Here is a 19,833-nt window from a genome sequence, read left to right on the forward strand (position 1 = left end):
GAGATCAGAGTGTCACCCACTGTTCTTCACAAACAAAGATAAAAACAATTAAAAAGAGGAACTCTGTCTATCTGAGCCCCGCACCAATAACTCCTATGATCTGACTCCGAATTACAGTCTCAGAGAGCCAACATCTGCATTGGACAGTCCCTTATTTAGCCACAGCTCCACTGATTCACCTTAATAGCCTGGTCCCCAAATCTCTTCAGAAATGTAGGGCCCTACAGAGCAGCATGGGCCAAATTCTGCTCTCACTTGCACTACTGCTGCCTATGGATGTCAGTCGGGATGCACCAATGTTAACCACCAATAGAATTTGGCTCTACACGATCAATCAGGACCAATACTTCCTCACTACAAACCTATTACTAAAATTTTAACATTCTCTCTCTCTTTCTCAGTATTTATATGGTCCCCAAGACAATAGTATACGAACGCCTCTCCAACGTGTCTGGCTTCGTTCTTACACATTTCCTGAAACCCATTTATTCAAAGGCAGTGTCACATTCAACACCACTGCTGGCATAAATCCTGCTAGAATTGGATGTTGCATATTTTTTTTAAAAATGGGCTAAAACTAGAGTTAGGAAAGGAAAAGCCTGTAACTTATGTTGTGGAGAAGAAGGGGTTGCATGGAATAAAACCAGCAGGCAATTCCAAAAGACTGGCGCAACGTTAACCAAACAAAATCATAATGGGACAGATTGCCATGTTAACAATGCAACTACTTGATCTGTATGGTGGGTAGAACCAGCTTATTGTAGAAATTGAGGACAGGAACAGTTTTATAATTTGGAGGTGCCGCACGGTGATTTTAGCTCCATTTGCTATCACAAAGACTTTGACAAACCACAGATTATGTCACCAACACATTCCTCATTCCACCTTCCAAAGGATGGCCAGTCAGGACGACAATGAGTCTCACAAACAGGGCAAGACTTAAACAGGCTTGTTCTCAATTTTCCTCCCTGTCACCTTGAAGCAATGTACGTTTCTTCTTTTTCGGGCATGATCTTTTTTAAATCTCTACTTCTTAATCTAAGCTACAGAGGCATTTTAATACGGCCGTCATCTTGGAAACTGTGAGCACCAGGGCCGGCTCCAGGCCTCAGCGCGCCAAGCACGTGCTTGGGGTGGCATGCCACGGGGGGCGCTCTGCCAGTTGCTGGGAGGGCGGCAGGCGGCTCCGGTGAACCTCCCACAGGCGTCCCTGCGGAGGGTCCGCTGGTCCCACGGCTCCGGTGGAGCATCCGCAGGCACGCCTGCGGGAGGTCCACCAGAGCTGCGGGACCGGCAAGCGGCAGAGTGCCCCCCGCGGCGTGCTGCCGTGCTTGGGGCAGCGAAATGGCTAGAGCCGGCCCTGGTGAGCACCTAGCTGCTACATTTATGGATGCAACAGAAAAACTTAGGACAGCTAAGATAATATGTAGCCAAATTACACTGTCAGTTACCCAGATGTAACTTCACTGGCAGTTTCTCAAGATTCACCCTTGATATTGGTGAACATCTAAAGTCTAAGTCAGGCTGTGCAGTTTCCTCTCACTTGCTTTCCATATGGGAACAAAATGGCTACAAGGTACAGCCTGGAACTTCTGCACTGCTTAGCACGGATGCGACCACAAATATTCAAAAAAATCAAAAAGTTTAAAAATGAATGAAAACAGACTTTGCCAGTGGGTCAAACGCACCAGCCTAATTATCTGGAAGGGAATGTGTATTAGCTAATGTGTCCTTCTAAAATTTCAACAGCACTGCTGAGCAGTAATAAGAAAAACATGAATTTCAATACCTGGAAAATGTCTGAAAACCTTGGCTTCCTCCTTCAAATGAAGAGATCAAATGTGTCAAGAGCGTTATACAAAGCAGGTCTTGCTAGGGAAGCTTATCCTGTTCTTCTCACAACCCAGTTTGCAGCAACGGTTCATTAATATCAAATTAAGAAATCCAAATCTCCCTTTCTATAGGCATAAGCATTTTTCTTTACAGCAGACTAAAACTTGCTGGATTTTGCTTTATTTTCACCTGACTTGTTGCGCTCATTGCTGTTTTCTTCTGGCCTGTAGCAGCTTGGAGACATGAATTTGTAAGGCTGAGTTTCTGTGTTTTGGGTAGTGGTTGTTTTTTTAAACCAATGGTGATTTGGCATTTTCCAACCCAGTAAGTACCCAGGGAGCAGTGTACAAGGATGGATTTCATATTAGTCACTCTTCTATACATAAGATTTCAGAACAGTAGGATTTATTCAGCACTCTCTCTAAAAGGAGATCTCTCTTTTAATGAAATGGAGTAACATGTTGGCACAGAATCTCTCTGGTTTGGGCCTCACATTTTATGTAATTTTTTAAAAAGCCATTACTGAAAGAAACCCTTAATTGTAGTTTAGTTAAGTTTTATAGTCAATGAAGCAGCTTCCGTCCCCTCAAGACAGACAGCTGTCTCCAAACACACACTTTCAGGATCCCACATGAATAAACAATGAAGCACTCAAAGGCCTGTCCTTGAAGATGTTTGGCTGGCAGCAGTTTAGCCAAGTGCTGAATCTAATAAATGATTGATACCTGAAACTGCCCTATCATCTCCATTCTTTATTTTCAGTGCAGAACAGAGCTGGATTCCAGCTACAGAATCCAGATCCACATTTCGAATGCCCCAAAGTCTGGTGGAGGTTCATATCTGAGAAAGGTACATAAGTAAAGAGCAAAATTCACACCAGAGTTCAGGCTGCAAACCCTTCCAAGCGCTGGGGGTCCATCCTCCAGAACAAACCAAAGGCTCTCATCAACAGGAAGTCTGAAATTCAGGAACAAAATTCTGCATTGACCTGAGTATGGAGCAGCCCATATCAACGGTCAACACTGGTCCATTCGTTCCCTAGTGCAGTGATCTGCAAACTGCGGGTCACCACCCTGTATTGGGTCGCGGAATGTCAGGCACTGGGTCGCAGTGGCTCTGGTCAGTACCACCACTCGGGCTGTTAAAAGTCCCGTCAGCAGTGCTGCCCAGCTAAGGCAGGCTAGTGCCTACCTGTTCTGACACCGCGCTGCGCCCCGGAAGCAGCCAGCAGCACGTCCAGCTCCTAGGTGGAGGGGGTGAGATGATGAGGCTCTGTGCGCTGCCTCCCACCCCCCCAGCACCAGCTCAACACTGGTTCCTGGCCAATGGGAACTTGGAGGGGACAGTGCCTGCGGGTGAGAGCCACACAGAGCCGCTTGCATACCTCTGACTAGGAGCCAGACCTGCAGCTGGCTGCTTCCGGGGCACTGCACGATCCATGGTGCCAGGACAGGCAGAAAGCCTGCCTTAGCACCCCCGCTGTGCCGCGGATTGGGAGCCGCCCGAGGTAAGCCTGCACCCCAACCCCCTGCCCCAGCCTTGAGCACCTCCCAAACCCAGAGCCCCTTCCTGCCCTCATCAAACCCCTCATCCCTGGCCCCACTCCAGAGCCTGCACCCCCAGCCCAGAGCCCTGACCCCTTCCTGCACCCCAACCCCCTGCCCCAGCCTTGAGCACCTCCCAAACCCAGAGCCCCTTCCTGGACCCCAAACCCCTCATCCTTGGCCCCACTCCAGAGCCTGCACCCCCAGCCCAGGGCCCTGACCCCTTTCTGCACCCCAACTCCCTGCCCCAGCCCTGAGCAACTCACAAACCCAGAGCCCTCTCCTGCATCTCAAACCCCTCATTCCCACCCCAGAGCCTGCACCCCCAGCCCAGAGCCCTGACCCCCTCCCCCTGCCCACACCCTGAACCCCTCATTCCGGCCCCACCCCACAGCCCTCACCCCCACGCCCCAACCCTCCGCCCCAGCCCTGAGCCTCTCCCACACCCCAAACCCCTCATCCCCAGCTCTGTTGGGTCACAGGCATCAACAATTTTCTTCAACTAGGTGGCCAGAAAAAAAAGTTTGAAAACCACTGCCTTAGGGTCTTCACTCTTGCCAACCGCTTTTGGAGATCACATTACATTCAAGTAAAGTGTTTTCGCATTAATAATAAATACATTACCAATGACTGAGAAGCAAAAAACCTTCCCCTTATTCCTATTATGTCAATAAAACATCCAGCACTTTTGAGCGTTCTGGAATCTTTTGGGTAGTATCATCCAGCCAATTAACTTCATCTATCAAAGACTGATGGACAATAAAACTAATCTAAACCAAGGGCTTGAGCTGGGGTGGGGTGCAAAGTTGGAATGAAAAGCAGAGAAATGCCATTTTTAATATGAAGAATCACAATTCCCACGTTAGACACAAACACACAGAGTCAGCAGTCAAGAAGAAACCCAATTACAAGATATTAAACACAAGGCATAAAAGCTTAGCCTCTCCCACGCACACCCCAACCAGACACGCTGGTCTCCCAACTCTGCTGAGCGAACAGCCCTCACCCCAGCCAACTGTAACATCATGACACAGTAAATATACAGTTTAATTCAACCCGAAGAAAAAGCTGTAGTATTCAGTATGTACCCCACATATAGATCATATCAGCAGGTTTACCTAAACCCAAAGCCAGGGAGAGGAAACTCGGTGAATTAGTGTAATGGCTACTCTAGTGATGGCCACACAAAGAAAGTATTTAGAAAAACTGGTACACAGGAACTATAGGAAAAAGACATGAGATGAATACATTGATCACTGACAGGAACAGAGTAAACGCCTGTTTCCGTCATCTTACAGTAACATTAGGCATTAAAATCTCTACACTTTGATCAGTGAAAGCATTAATTATCATGTCCATCAGGAATATCATCGTCAAACTGCCTTTTACCATGCTAATGAATATCCAGTTTTTGATTGATAGATAGATAGATAGATAGATAGATAGATAGATAGATAGATAGATAGATAGATAGAAGCGGCTCTTGCTTTAATCAGTCATTTTACAGATAATTTCTTAGAAAATCTAATTTTAAAATTTCTAGCTCTGTAAGTGAATCAATTATGCAATAAAATTGCATGTTACTTAAATGGCTAGACAATTTAATATTTGAGGAACCATTTGAAAGGACCCCAACATTTCATAAAGTCTGAATGTAACCCTCTGTTGCCAAAGCAGGGGGTGGAATTTATCTCTTTCCCACTTACATTGATGGCAGCCATGGGGCTGAATCTCTGAACACAAAGGAGAAAGTGTCATTATAACGAGCATTCTCTCTTCCCCTCTAATTTTATGGCTGTGGGGATTTTAGGGTCTGGAAGGGTAAAATCCATGCCTGTGGCCATCTCTGCCTCCTCCAGCCGAAACCAGCTCCTTTGGTTAACTGCCTTCTAGAATGCAACACTGACAGTCTTCCAGTCACTAGCTGGGAGCCGGCATCATGACATCACCTGTTCTCTCTCTGGCCCTTCAGTGGTAGACGCTCACTCACAGGATTTTAATAGCTTCAAATGGACGGTTAGAAAAAGACTAGTGGAGTCACCTTGGGACAAAGGCATTAGAGACTCAGAACTAGCACCTCGCTCCCTACACCACAGCTCTGCGTATCGGTGGCTTGCCGGCTAGAATGCTGACCAGTCTCACAATCCTGTCCCTTGGCATCATTTCTCAGCCTGCTCAGATGTTTTGTGTTGATTGCCTTTGCATTATCATCACGATCACAGTATTGCAGTTAGCTCTGTTCGTCTTTCAAATCTAAAGTCACGGGGTGTAAGTCCAGAGGGGAGCAACAGATCATCCAGTCTGGCCTTCTCGATAGCCCAGGCCACTGCCACCCGCATGCTAAACCCAACACCCAAAATGAGTGTCCCACAGGAGTATCGCAGCCCACAGGAGACTGGACTATTATCTGCCACAGCCAGCGAACGGGAGGGACCGAGCTTCACCAGTGCCAAAGCCCCTGCAATGGCAGGGAAAGGATGATGTGAGATGCACTCAAATGGTCCTGGCAAGTGACCCACACCCACACGCTGCAGAGGAAAGAGAGAAACTCCCAAGGTCCCAGCCAATCTGGCCTGGGGGACAATTCCTACCCAACCTCACTTATAGCGATGAGCTGGACCCTGAGCATGTGAGCGTCAACCAGCCAGCCAAGCACCTGAGAGAGAATGTGTGGTGCACCCTCCGAGCCCTCCTCCTCCCCACTCAATGTCCCATCTCCAGCCCCAGCCGGCCCTGATGCTTCAGAGGAAGTTGATTTTAAAAAACCCAAACAGAACACACTGGGGTGGGGGAGAGGAATCCCTTCTGACCCCTGAAATGCTGAGGCATGAGCTTTTAGATACACAAACCAACACAAGCCCCAGGCCGGCTGAGCCCTGCCCCGTCGCACTCGTCCCTTCCACACACCAATGCTCAGACATTGCCCTGCTCTCTCACAGGTCAGCTAGAAGAGTGCAAGCCAAAGAATGCGTGTGACAAAGGCAGAGTCAGAGCGGGGCACTGGGTCACTTATTTGCCAAAAAATGCACTTTCAAATCAATCAAAACGATTTGTGAATTCGGGCTGATTCTGCAAGCAGCTTGGACTGAAAAAAAATTTTTTTTTATTTTGTTTTTAATAAAAGTCAGTTTCATTTTGAAAATGTCAAAATGAAACATTTCAACTTTTCATTTTGACATATTTCATTTTGAAAATTAGCTAGATTTATTATTTTAAAAGAAAAGAAATTTTTTATATCTAAACCAGAATTATTTTGGGTTTTCATTTCAGCAGAAAAAAACTTGAAAAATTTCCATTTTGGGTCAGCTTGAAGTGATTCTTTTGGGGGGTGGTGCGGGTGGGGGGGTGAGAAGGGAGGTGGAGATTTTACAGTGAGGCCACTAAACAGAAAAGTCAATGATTCACTCAGCTCTAAATAGTGCGAGAGTCCTTTGCACTTGTTTAGCGACTCCCACCTGAAAATCTCAGCATCTTTACACATGCTACTGAGTTTAACTTTGCAGTGCCCCACTGAGGTCGGGAACATCATCCCATTTCACCCGGCTAGGGAAACGGAGGGTCAGAGAAGTTAGTATCCCCTTTTCAGGCTTGAAGGTCTAAGCAAACAGGCTGCTTTTCATTGGCGCTGGGACCTCACCAGGAAGTGCTCAGCACATTGGAAAATCAGCCCACTGATGATGATGCCAAAACAGGGCGTTAAGTGCCAAACTCCAGACAAACAAGTTTAATACTGTTGGCCTGAGTAATGTGTCCCAAATCACATGGCAGATTTGTAGCAACGAAGGGGAGAGAATCCAGCTCTCTCCACTACCAGAGAACCTCTCCCCTCAAGAAAGCATTCTGGTACTTGCTGTGCAGTTTTACACATCACCCTGCCCAAAAACAGGTTCCACCACCACCCCACCTCCACAACAGGGAAGAAACCAGAAATCTTTTAGAGTGACTGAATCTTTTGTGAATTTCCATGATCATTTACACTATTTCTTTAAGCATAACTGTTTCTATAGCCATAAAACCAACATACTTTAAGATAACACAGCGCCTAATGGCCTTTGCTCATACACTTTCACCAGAACTGCAGGCCCTGGATTAGCACAGAAGAACAGTTAGGATCCCTAATGCCTTTTGCTATTAGTGTATAAAGCAATGCAATTAAGAAGGATGCACAGCAATGCAAAGAACCCCATGTTTTTATTGTGTAGAACTCACCCCACACACGTCTCTCTCTGCATCGCTGGTAGATGCTGTTCCCTTTGTGGCTGTTTGTCCAGCGTTTGACTGTAAGCTGTTCAGGGGAAGCAACACACACACCCTTTATGTACGTACAAAGCACTTAATATCTGAGGGCAGCGGTATAAAGAAAAACACCGGGTCTGGCCAAGGAGAGCTCAGAACAATTCAAAGGGACAGACAGGGCGAAGATGTCTTGATAGCACCTCACCATTCCCCAGCCCTGGGCTTGGTCCCCATGATGGCAGCCGGAGGCCAGCAGGGTTCAGGGAAGGTCAGGATGCCCCCCCTCTTTCCATGGCCAAGCCCTTTGTGCTGACTATGGGAGGGTACTGCATTCCACTACAGCAGCGCCAAAGATCCTCCCGTGGGCAGGTCCGGCGGCTTTCTACCAGCAGAGCAGCACTGGGCCAGGCCCGGGTACTATCCTGGAGTCACATCAGCACAGAGAATCACAGCCGCCATGTAAAAAAGAAAAGCTAGTTTCTAGTCTCTACGGTTGCAAAAAAAAGCTTGAAAGTGTGACTCAAGAGTCACCGATGCAGCTCCATCTGCCTGACTCTGCAGGCAGCCCCAGACGATCCCTCTGAGGGGGTGACTTGTCCCACATATCTCACTGGGCGGGTATTGCTCTGGGGGCCCCACCAGCCCCACCTCAGTAGGGAACTCTGTGTGGGGCAGGTGGAGAAGAGCACCGCATGTCCCCCCACAAGCTGGGGGGAATCCAGGGGCCTCCCTGCTGCCCCGCTGGGTATGGTGCTACTCTTCCTGTGCAAAGGAGAGTCTTGCTGCTGTTCCTGACGGAAAGCCGTGGGGGCCGTGCCACTGTCCCTGCACCTTGGGGAGGGAAGGGACCCCCCAGCCACCAGCACTGCCAGCAGGACCATGGCAGAGCAACAGGGAGCCCCATCTTGAAGTGCTCCCCAGGCACCAGAGTGCCTTCTTGGGGACCTGGCTGCCCTAAACCACTGGACAGTGGACAGGATCCAAACCTGAATTTCCCCCTATGTTGTGCCTCAGGCTCTGGAAAGACCTGCCACGAGGAGGCTGCCCTGCCATCCTCCCCTCACCACGGGCACTGGTCCTACCATCCCTAACAGCACAGACAGAAAGACAAAACCATTGCCCCTTGGGACAACGGCCAAGAGAGACCCCAGCACCCAGGATCTAATTCTGCAGGGCTAACTGAGTCCACGCTCCCGGGGGGTTAGAATGCCAGGGAGCTTGTCTCTTAACTGGCTGTTTCCTTTCCAAACCGTGAAGTCTCACAGTCCCACGCGCTGTGCTTGGCATCTTTTTGGACTGCAACTAAAGAATCTGGCAAGCCGCCAGTATCCTTTCACCTCCACGTTAACTCCAGCAAAGCTCTGCTATTGGGAGGGATGCCTGGAATGACAGCACTTTCTCCTGTGTCCGAGAGGATCTGCTGTCATGAAGGGACTGACAGGAGGAGGATCAGGTAGCAAAGAAAAAACAAAATTCTTGCCCACTTTGCTGAGAATCACAATCTCCCCTCCTCTTTGTCTAATTAACTTGATGTGACACAAAACACTCTCCCGTTTTCCCCCACTGGAATGTGCTAGAAAAGCAGCCAGGCAAAAACAGAATAGACAAAGGAGCCAAAGTCTACATTTAAGGCTAGGTGGAGCCTTTGGACTCAGGCCTGAGACAGGGTCCGTATGTGGCTGCACCAGTCCAGGAGGCGCACTTCCTCCTGCCTTGTCGCGCATGACAAATTTGTCACCTTTTTGGGCAGTGCAACTTGTTTCCCCACCTGGTGCCTGGACAGCTCAGTTGGCTGGTGCATTTAGGGGCAGAGTCATGGCTCTACCCATACCCTGCCCCACCCTGCCCACTTATGAGGACGGGTACCACAGGTGTGCAGGGCCCCCATGCTCAGAACTGCCATCTGAGCAGTCCACACCCAGCGTATTAGGAGGGGTGTAGCCTTCACTTCCACTTACTACTCCCCTCTGCAGGCACATTTGGGCAGGGGACTGAATGACGGTCTCCAGTCACTGCAGGAAGAGTCTGACTGAAGAGCATGGCTGGTCTGAGCACTTCCAGATCCCGACAGGTGGAGGGCCATCAGCGAAGCACCAGGTACAGGCCACATCCTGAGACATGCCGCACTGATGCTACTGCTGGTCTGATGTCACAGATCCTAGACTTCGGGTCAGGAGATTTCGGTCCGATTGCTAGGGGCAGCTGAGTTCAGGGACTGGGCAGGTGGTTTTCTGCACTCCCTGTTCTCATATAGGATTCTTATGAATGGTGACTTTAATCAGTTTGATTACTTTAATCAGTTCAGCGCGTGCTCTCTCTCAGGTCTGTAGAGCACTGAATTTGAATGCATGCTCCCTACAACCACCACTGGTAGGGGAAGGGGAAATGGAACAGTTTAAGACAGAAGATGATATCGGCAAGGCATCACCACCAGGAGAACGTGAACAGAGATATCATGATCACAACACACAGGACATTATATGTGGAGCTCTACCTGCTAATGGAAAAAAATGTAAATGAGTCACTGACTCAGAGCAACTCAGCTGAAAGCGTATTTAGGATCAGACAAAAAGACTATGGCCACAGAGGAGTTTTGGACCGTGTGTATATTCTCTCTGGGTAGTGATCCTGGGCCTTGCCTTGCCACATACAGATCCACAAAAGGCTCTTTCCCATGTTGGATCTGTAATCATTAGGGCTCTCCTGCTTCCACGGATATCAAGTGAAGTTTGGTCAATGACTTCTGTGAGAGCAGGATCAGGCCCCTATACTGACCAGACATCCAGCTTCTTTGGAATATCTCCATTGAGACACTAAGGTTCCACTTTTCCTTAAACTTCTCTCTGCTTTGGACTCGTCCAGTTCCACAGGTTTGGTTTCTGGTGGGTTGGCTCTGGCTGGGCTTCCTTTTACAGGGGGAAATAAACCCAGAGAGCCTCATTTTCGTCAGCATTGAAGATTCTAGGAAGAGGAACCGGACGCCAGTTTTCTGCAAAAACACAAGGCTGCCCTGACTTGCCACCCCCTGTGGCCCCTTCACTGACACCAACAGCCCCTGGAACTCTGATTGCAATAAACCATGTCTTGCAAAATTACAAGCACAAGAAACAGTGGCCAGATGGCATCTCCTGCTCCGGTGGCTCTTTTCTCCAAAGCCAAGGGGTGACTTCGTTACAGTGGATGTGTCTGCATTAGAATGGAATTCAGGAATCCCGCATCAGGTGGGGTTATCAGCACAAGGAAGATGCACCCTGGTTTGCAGTTATTACCATTCCACCTTCAGTTATGTTAGGTCCAACAGAAATCCTACAGAGAGCCACCAGTCTGTTGTTGTACTGCATGACAATGCAGAGCACGTATTCTTTTTAAGACACGGGCTTTTCATTTGTCTATCAAACAAATATACAAATAGCACATACACATGAGATACAGGTGCCACACATCAGTCAATCACAACAATAATGTGGCACTTCAGTAATTGAGGTTCCTTCACTGTTTGAGTTTCCAATCTAATCAGATCTTGGCAGATTTAAAAACAAAAAATACCCCACACCTACCTGTGCTCAAACCCTGCTAATTCTACTGCTCAGAGGTAGTGGCATTTATAGGACATGCTGCCTCTACATGACTGAAATAACTGCTTGCCTTAATCAGCATATGATCAAATAATTCCGCTCAGGAGAGCTACAGCCCTGATTGAGAAGATAGGTATAAAAATAAAACTGGGGTTTAAATATAGCTAGTTCAGGTCTGGTAGCAGGGAGTATTGTATTATACCAGTCTACATCATTTCCCTGGAATTAATACACTCCACATTCTTGTTCCTGTTGTACGGATATCGACCAGAGCAGTTCCCAGGTCTGGGTTGGAGAGGGGAGCTGGAATGGCCTCCAGCCTTCTCATTAGATAGAGGGACATGCCATCAGTATTTCATTAGCAATAAATATTCCGCGACGGAGAGTTCATGTACCAGGTGAATGTGCGTGGATGCTCTCTGGGCAATCAGACAGGGGTGTGTGTGTACACACGGAGAGACCCAGGCCTGGTGTGAATGACTGTGGGTGGGTTATATAGAAGGGTGAATGTAGCTGCAGGTTAGCCAGCTAAGCACTGTCCAATGCCAGCCCGTCTCGCTAGCACAATCTTCACCGCATCCCCCGGATCTGCCGGCCGCTGTGCTGTGCTGAGCCTGCAGGAGGGGGAGGACGGGGCTCGGCTGTTTTCGTGGAGGAAGAGGAGGGTTGGGGGGATCGTTCTCATTACCAGCCCCCCCCCGGGGTATCACGTCAATCGTTAGCACTGAGAAAACAAACCCGCCGCCAACCTCTGCCCAGCCTCGCCCCTCCCTGCGCAGCCGACTGCCCGGAGCGCGCGTGCCGAGCCGCTGGAGCCGCAAGGGAATCAATCGCCTCCCCCGTCCCCGCACGGCCAGAGCCGCCCCCCGCCCCGGGCACTGCGGGCTTTCTGGGCTCGGCGGCCCGGCCGCCTACCTTTGCCTTCCATTGCGGAGCCGGGCGAGCGGCGGGAAGTGGCCGCAGCAGACGCGCCCTCTCCAGCCCGGGCTGCGGGTGCTGCTCGGCCGGGATGCCCTGCCCCGCGGGCCGCCGCCAGCAGCGGAGAGCAGCAGCCGAGGGGCGCAGCGCGGCAGCGCCAGGCGAGGCGGGCGGCGGAGCGGGGTCCCCTGGAGCCGCACCCCGGAGCTGTCCGCCAGTGCGGTGCTGCAGGTGCAAGTGGCACGGCCGCCCACTCGCCGGTGGATTTGCATGGAGCCGGCGCGCATGCCCACGGCTCCCCCCGCCCCCCAGTGCATCCCCAGCTCAGCCCACAGCGATCCCTGCGGAACAGCCCAGCTCCTCTGCTAAAAATAAACACCGGGCTGGACGGTCCCTGCAAGCCCAAGAAAGTGGAGTGGATCGTGCGTTCCTCTCAGCTGAGAGCTGCCCTGGGCGTTCCAGGCTGCCGGAGGACTAGTCAGCCTGTGGCTACTCGGTACCTGCCTTCCCTGGGGTTCAGAGAGCCCTCTAGCTGCTCCCTTGTCCGTTCACCTATGGAGCCCCATAACCAGCATGTACCACCACATGGCAGCCTCTCCCCACTGCTCAGCAAACAGAGCAAAGGCCAGAGTGGTCTTGTATTATTAGACTGTGGAAACCAACTCACCTTCATGCAACAGAGACAGCCACTTCATTAGCAGTATTTTAAAGGGTCTTAACGCGTCCATGTACAAGAAAGTTGGAGAGTTGCATGCAAAAAATAATCTGATATACATGTGCAAAATAGGCCTTTGTGTATGTAAATGTATGAATATGCAAACCCTAGCTTATGCATCATCTGTTTTCAACATATAATTTGTATACGTGGCCCAGAACATTCATTGATGTTAAACTCAGAAGGGACCATTATGATCATCTAATCTGGCCTCCTGCCTGGCACAGACCAGAGTATTTCACCAAGTAATTCCTGGATCTAGCCTATGGCTCCTGGTTGAGCTGGAGCAGATCTTGCAGAAAGCCATCCAGTCTGCATTTGAAAAGTCCAAGTGGTGGAGAACCCACCACAGCTGTAGACAAGCTCTTCAGATGGTTAATTACCATCACTGTTAAAAATCGATACCTTACTTCTACTCTGAATGTATCCAGCTTCAACATCCAACCACTGGATCTTGCTCCATGTTTGTCTGCTAAATTAAAGAGCCCTCTACTAAGGGCAGAAGCGTTCTCTCAGTGGAAATCCTTGTAGGCTGTATCATATCACACAAGCCTTCTCTTGGATAAACTGAATAGATTACGATCCAGACATTTCTCTAGCAGAATGGTTTTCCAGGCCTTGACTCATTCTTGTAACTTTTTGCTGTACTCTTTCCAGTTTTTAAACATTTTCTTTTTGGAGCGTGGCCCTTGGAACTGGACAGAATAGTCTAGTAATGATCTCACTCATGCTGTATACAGAAGCAATGCCACCTCCTTACACCTAGTGGATAGCCCCTGCTTATCCTGGACTTTCATCCAAGGACCATGTTTGCCATTTTAGTATGGCATTGCACTGGTGGCACACATTCAACTGGTTATCTGTCATGACCCCTAAGTCCTTTACAGAGTCACCACTTTCCAGGAAACAGTCCCCCATCCTAGAAGTGGGACCTACATTCGTTTTTTCCTAGATATATAAGCTTATATTTGGCTATTAAAATGGATGGTGTTCAAGTGAACCCAGCTTGCCATGTGATCCAGATCACTCTTTAGAATGGACCCGTCCTTATCAATGTTAACCACTCCGCCAATTTTTGTGCAAACTTTACCAGCAACTATATTATATTGGACCAAGGACAGATCACAATGGATGAGCCTGACCCATGTAAAATTACTTTTTCAGATCTACCAGTTAGTTTTTAATCCATTTAATATGTTCTACCTTGATTTTGTATAGTGCTAATTTTGTAATTAGATTGTGGTGTGGTACTAGCCAAATACTTTACAGGAGTGTTAAGTATATTAAGTCAACATGCTCCTTTTATCAGCCAAACTTGTGATTTCACCAAAAAGTGAGAGCAATTTGGTTTCCTTGAATTGTTTACTCACTCAGCCCATATCACCTTTTCCATGAGTTTGCCTAGGATCAACATCAGGCTAACTGGCCTACAGTTTCCTGGGTCATCCTGTTCACCTTTGAAATGTTGACACAACATTAGCTTCTTTTTCCAGTCCTCTCTGGATCTTTCCTATGGTTCTAAGATTTGTTTAAAAAAAAAAAAAAAACCACCACCAAAGGTTCTGAGAGCTCCTCAGTACAACTAGCTATTGAAAAATTTTCCTGTCCCAAATAGCAACCGTTAAAATCTCAAAACTTTTCATTAATTGAAAATCTAAAACATTTTCTGTTCAACTTCAAGTCAATCAAAATGTATCATTTCAGTATTTACAAAACAGTATTTTCATTTTGATCTTTTTTCTTTTTATTAGCCTTATTTTGAGTCTACATGTACTAAAACCTTTGAATAAAAAGTTGTTTCGACTCAAACCCCCAAAACTTTCTATTTTGAAAATGTTGAAATGGGATGTTTTTCACAATTCCTGTATTTGTTTTCCCAATAATTTTTTGAGTCATGAGATTTGTTGAAACTGAACCTGTTTCATGAACAAATTCAGCTTCAACAAATCAGTATTTGGGAGCAAAAATAACCCAACAAAAATGAATAAATAAATAAATAAATAACCCCAAAGCCCCCTCATTTTTTAATCCCCTATTTTCAGGTCAAAAAATTCCTGACCAGTTCTACACTTCAGTCAATTCTTTTAAAACTCGGGTTCAAGTTATTCAGTCTCGTAGATTTAAAAATGTTTAATTGTAGGAGTAGCTGTTTATCACTTTCCCTAGTTACCTTTACTTGCATGCTTTTAGCAATAATGCTTAGCACCCTGATGCCATGATAATGAGCATCATATATGTACCGAGGCAAATAGATAAATGGGTATGTTACACAGTCATAATAATACATACTGATAATAAGTGAATATTAACCCGCACTTGAAAAATAAAGGCTCAGTTCAGTAAAGCATTTGAGCACAAATTTAAGTCAATGAGACTTAAGCATAAGCATCTGCTTAAGTATTTTCCTGAACTGGGCTTAAATGAACTAAATACAGATTTTGTCCTGAAATGTGATTCATGTGGGAAGGGCCCCTCTGGAGCCAAATGACTATAACAGAACTCTGTGCAAGAGAGTAAACAGCTGGGGCACAGATTCTCAGCTGAGGTATATTGTCCTGGAGCTAGGACCACTGACCCATCTGAGAATCTGGCCCCTGCCTATCACACTCTATTAACAATCTTTTTATTGTTATTATCTTTTTTCACATTCTTTTTCATTTGCAAAATTCTGTCAGTCATTCACAATAGGAGTCAGCTGCTTTCTTTTGCAGTAACATTTTAAGGTTCCATGTTTTGTCTTACTTATATTCCATATTTATTCTTCTTCTCACTGTCTTTCCAGTATATTTTAAAGGGGGAAACTTCAGGCATTCCTAGCTGTTAGCTTTCTTATGTGTTTCCAAATATTTTTAATTTGTGTCTATAGGCACTCGGATTTATTTTTAAATGGCAAACATCAATCATTTCCCACTCCATCATTCTATTGCACAATTTAGGCCCCAGTCCTGCAAAGACAATGTAAGCACTGTAAATAGTCCCGTTCAGTCAATATCAATGGGAGGACCCACAGTGCATAAAGCTAAGCAGACACATAGGTCTGTACAGAACCAGAAGCATGAGAACTCCAGAAAGGAGAAGGAAAACTCCAAATTATTCACAGAAGTCCAGAACCAAAAAATAAAGTTAAAGTTGGTGCAAACAAAGCATGTAAAGACAAACATGGTATTTTCTTACAATATTTTATTTTATGGTTATTTATTTAGTTTGATTTCTAGATACATTTAGGAAGGATCACCTCTCTCCAGCACTCAGGCACATTTCTAATAGACAGTTACAATCACTGCACTCATATGCTCACTGAAAAGCAAACTATCACGGATAATTAAACATAATGGGAGCGTTTGGTGGATATAGCCCAAAGCTGCTGAAACCAGGTGTGTTGAAAGCTTGTCCCTTTCACCAATAAAAGATATGACCTCTCACCTTGTCTCTTCCATTGCAATAGGCATCTGCGTTGCTTGGTTTTATAAGAAGTTTTGAATCTCTTATTTTCAGGTGACCTGAAAAGTATAAAGCGGGATTGTCTCTTACCTGGCTTCTTGATGAAGCATAAGGAAGGCCTCGAGGATTTTTCCTGCTTGTTTTTTACCTTACAAATATCTAGAATATCAAGCTCGGTCTTCAGTTTTGCTGGAGATTTCCTTGGAGGACCTAGAGATGTGGATTGGGAGTTCTCTTAGCCCTTATCTGAAGGGAAGAGACACCTGAATCTTTAACGACTGAGTATTTCTTTCATCTGGGTTAAATTGCTGTTTACAAGAATTATGAGTTCTAAAAAGTCAATTAAAAAAACACTCATTTTTCAGTCTCTAACACCATATTTCTCTTGCTTGGCATCTCTGATGCCACATTCCCACTCTTAGTTCTTCAGTCAACCACAATAATTTCCCGCAACCAGTATAGACAAGACCTACATTTGTAAACTAAGAAAACAAAACAAAAAACTCCTCCTCCTGCAAAACGCACCCACCTTCTTCATCTATACAAAGAGGCAAATACAAGGGAACAGATCCATTGTTTTTTGTTTTGTTTTTCATTTGCAGGTCACCTTTCAAGGTCATTATCAGCATAAAATAATCTTCAACTATTACTGCCTGATTTTAGATCAGCAGCCTGCATTAAAATATTATGGTGCCTTGCATCTCCAGCCCCTCGTGAAAGTCAGATGTGTATCTCGTGCAGCTTCCCGAGTCAGCAAGAATCTAACTAAAAAGATACAAATGTTTGTATGTATCTTTACAGCACAAAGCTGTTCAAACCAGCCAAGGACAGAATGCTGTAGTATTCCCAGAGATTCAGCAGAATTGCTGTCCCATCGGACTACTTCTCAGCCAATTCCCAAAAGGGAGACAGGAGGGGGAGGGAATGTTTTATTGGACCAAGTTCTGTTGGTGAGAAAGAGAAGCTTCTGAGCCACACAGAGCTCTTCTTCAGGGCTGACTAATATGCTGGTCTCTAAAATCCTTGGACCAAACACAGCCACAACCCCTGTTGTAGGGGGAGGGATAGCTCAGTGGTTTAAGCACTAGCCTGCTAAACCCAGGGTTGTGAGTTCAATCCTTGAGGGGGCCACTTAGGGATCTAGGGCAAAAATCTGTCTGGGGATTGGTCCTGCTTTGAGCGGAGGGTGGGACTAGATGATCTCCTGAGGTCCCTCTCAACCCTGATATTCTATGATACACTGCATTCCCAAAAGGGAAACCCTTTCCCCAGCCCTGTGCTAGATGAATCCTGCTGGCTGAGGAAGGTTCCATACTTTGCTGGATGGGGATAAATTTAGTTCTTGTGAAAGGTGCTGGATTGCCAGTGCAGGAGAAGGGGATCAGGGAAATGGTGTCATATGCTCAGCAGTAGTTCAAAATCAGCTCTAGTCCCTCACTAATGTGCCCTCACCTCCAGACTCGCAGAGACAGGATAGTTCAGTCCTGGGCCTCTCTGTCCAGATTGCCTATGAGGGGCCAGTTGTGGCAGCTTTGCAAGGCGTGCACTTGTCCAACAGGACCTTGCCTGAGCCCCACTAACCTCATTTCATAGATCGGCCATAAGAAGATTCGTCTTTAGGGTTTGGATTACAGTCATATCCAGAGGTCCCCAGCCAAGAGCAGCACCCTCCTGTGCTAGGCGATGTGCAGAGACAGGGAAAGACAGTCCCTGCCCTGGAGAGCTGGCAGCCTCAGCAAACAAGACAGGACAAGGATGGGAAACAGACACAGAGAGAGGAAGTGACTTGCCCAGGGTGATCCAGCAGCAGAACTGGGAATACAGCCCAGGTCTCCTGATTCCCTGGCTAGTGCTCTATCTACTAGACCATGCTGCGGGTAGCCAATGCTGGGCGCTATGGCCAGGGGCTGTTAGATCGAGGTCCCCTGCCCCTCTAGTCCCATGCAACGCCAATGTTTGGAATTCAGGGCGAAGGTGGTGTTGATGGCACAGCTCTCCCAGCTGTGGTGGGTGTGCCATAGCCAGGCAGCCATTTGGACATGGCGGGTGGAGACTGCTGGCCACAAAAAGCTGATCTGATGCTCGTCCGTGGTCTCTTAGCTGCCGAATGCCTGCCCTTCTGTTAAAGTGGCCCTGCACCTGCTTAGTTTCCCTGGGGCATAGGTGCCAGCCAAGCTCAGAGGGGTAGTCTCCATAACAATGCAAGTGCTAGTTCTTCTGCAGGATGCCCGTTCCTCTGTGGCCGCAGCAAAACCCAGTGCCTGCTGACCTCACCATTTGACACTTAGTCCCTTGACACTGCTGAAAAGGAAGGTGCTAGGTTTGCCAGGGCCTGGCCCAGCCAGAGAAACAGGCTGCAGAGCTACCCAGCTCTGGCAAGGCTACGGTGCTTGTCGGGCTCTAACGGTGCAGCTGCCAGGTGCTGTCTGTAAAGCCACACCCATGGTCAACTCCACTGTTGGAGGGACACGTTCAAAAGACAGAAGAGAGCTCCACTGAGCAGCTTTCAGAGCAGCAGCCATGTTAGCCTGTGTCCGCAAAAAGAACAAGAGTCCTTGGTGCAGATGCTGGAGCCACTGCACAATGGCAGGATTCGTGCATCTAGGCAGTGGTAATTATATCGGTCTGCATGAGAAACAAGCAAAACCAGAGTGCAGAAGGGACATCCTCTGTTGTTTAGTGACAGTCAAATCATGGCTAAACCAACACAGCAAGGCCTTGTCCTTGCAAGTCCTCAAGCAGGACACAGCAGGAGCACAAGGCATTTGTGTTCAAGCCTGAGTGCGAGGAGAGACTGCACAAGTCGGGCCAGGCACAGTCCTACATGGCAGGCAAAAAGGTGCAGAGAGGGCACCTGGGCACAATATGCCCTGCCCTCCCTTTCAAACAAGGGTGCTGTTAGCTTCAGGGCCTCTGACACACACACAAGCTCTCAGGCAGCTAGATCCTATGCCATTTATGGCACTACAGATGGAAAACATCACCTTACATTCCACCAGGAAACTATTAGTACCCATCAGTCCTGGCCATATTCTGTGGGGAAGCACATGAGAGGAGCGAGAATTCTCGACTTGCTCTGAAATATTGTTCCTTCTGCAGGGGTGAGATGCAGCCAGCACTCAGAACTCAACTTTGTGGGCAAGGCACAGGAGGAACCTCGGTCCCTGAATCAAGTTTAGTCTCTAGAGAAGTCCACAGCTTGCAGTTGACCTGCTTCCTGCGTAGAGTCGTAATTTGGAGTCGGGGGTGGGGAGAGGGCTTGGTCTCCTTGCACATGTGGTAGGAAAGATATTTAAGAACCAGCCAGAGCATCTGCAATGCGCTGCTCCCACATGGGCCTGTGTTTGAATGGGCAGATGAGCTCGAAACGTGACATTTATTTACTAATGTATAACGGGTGTCCATCATCTCAGCACCTGGGTACCCGTGTTTATTTTTTAAAATTATTAAATAACTGTAGGCCAAGAGCATACATGAGCCCAAACCAGACCCAACCCCTTTGCCCCCCACCTCAGATTTTATGGGCGTTTATATCTGTAACCCCAGCTCTGACATCTCAGCTGGCCCCCAT

General features: G+C 47.5%; 1 protein-coding gene across 1 annotated transcript in view; it reads right to left on the minus strand.

Annotated features, from left to right (window-relative positions):
- Positions 1-12,207, minus strand: part of FGF12 (fibroblast growth factor 12) — a 316,825-nt gene extending 304,618 nt beyond the window's left edge. Inside the window, exon 1 of the mRNA XM_050964829.1 lies at positions 12,104-12,207. Coding sequence (XP_050820786.1) covers positions 12,104-12,116 — 13 coding nt within the window. The 5' untranslated portion in view covers positions 12,117-12,207. The remainder of the gene's footprint in view (positions 1-12,103) is intronic.
- Positions 12,208-19,833: the final 7,626 nt, after the last annotated feature.

Source organism: Gopherus flavomarginatus, chromosome 8 (genome assembly GCF_025201925.1).
Source record: "Gopherus flavomarginatus isolate rGopFla2 chromosome 8, rGopFla2.mat.asm, whole genome shotgun sequence".
Taxonomy (NCBI): domain Eukaryota; kingdom Metazoa; phylum Chordata; order Testudines; family Testudinidae; genus Gopherus; species Gopherus flavomarginatus.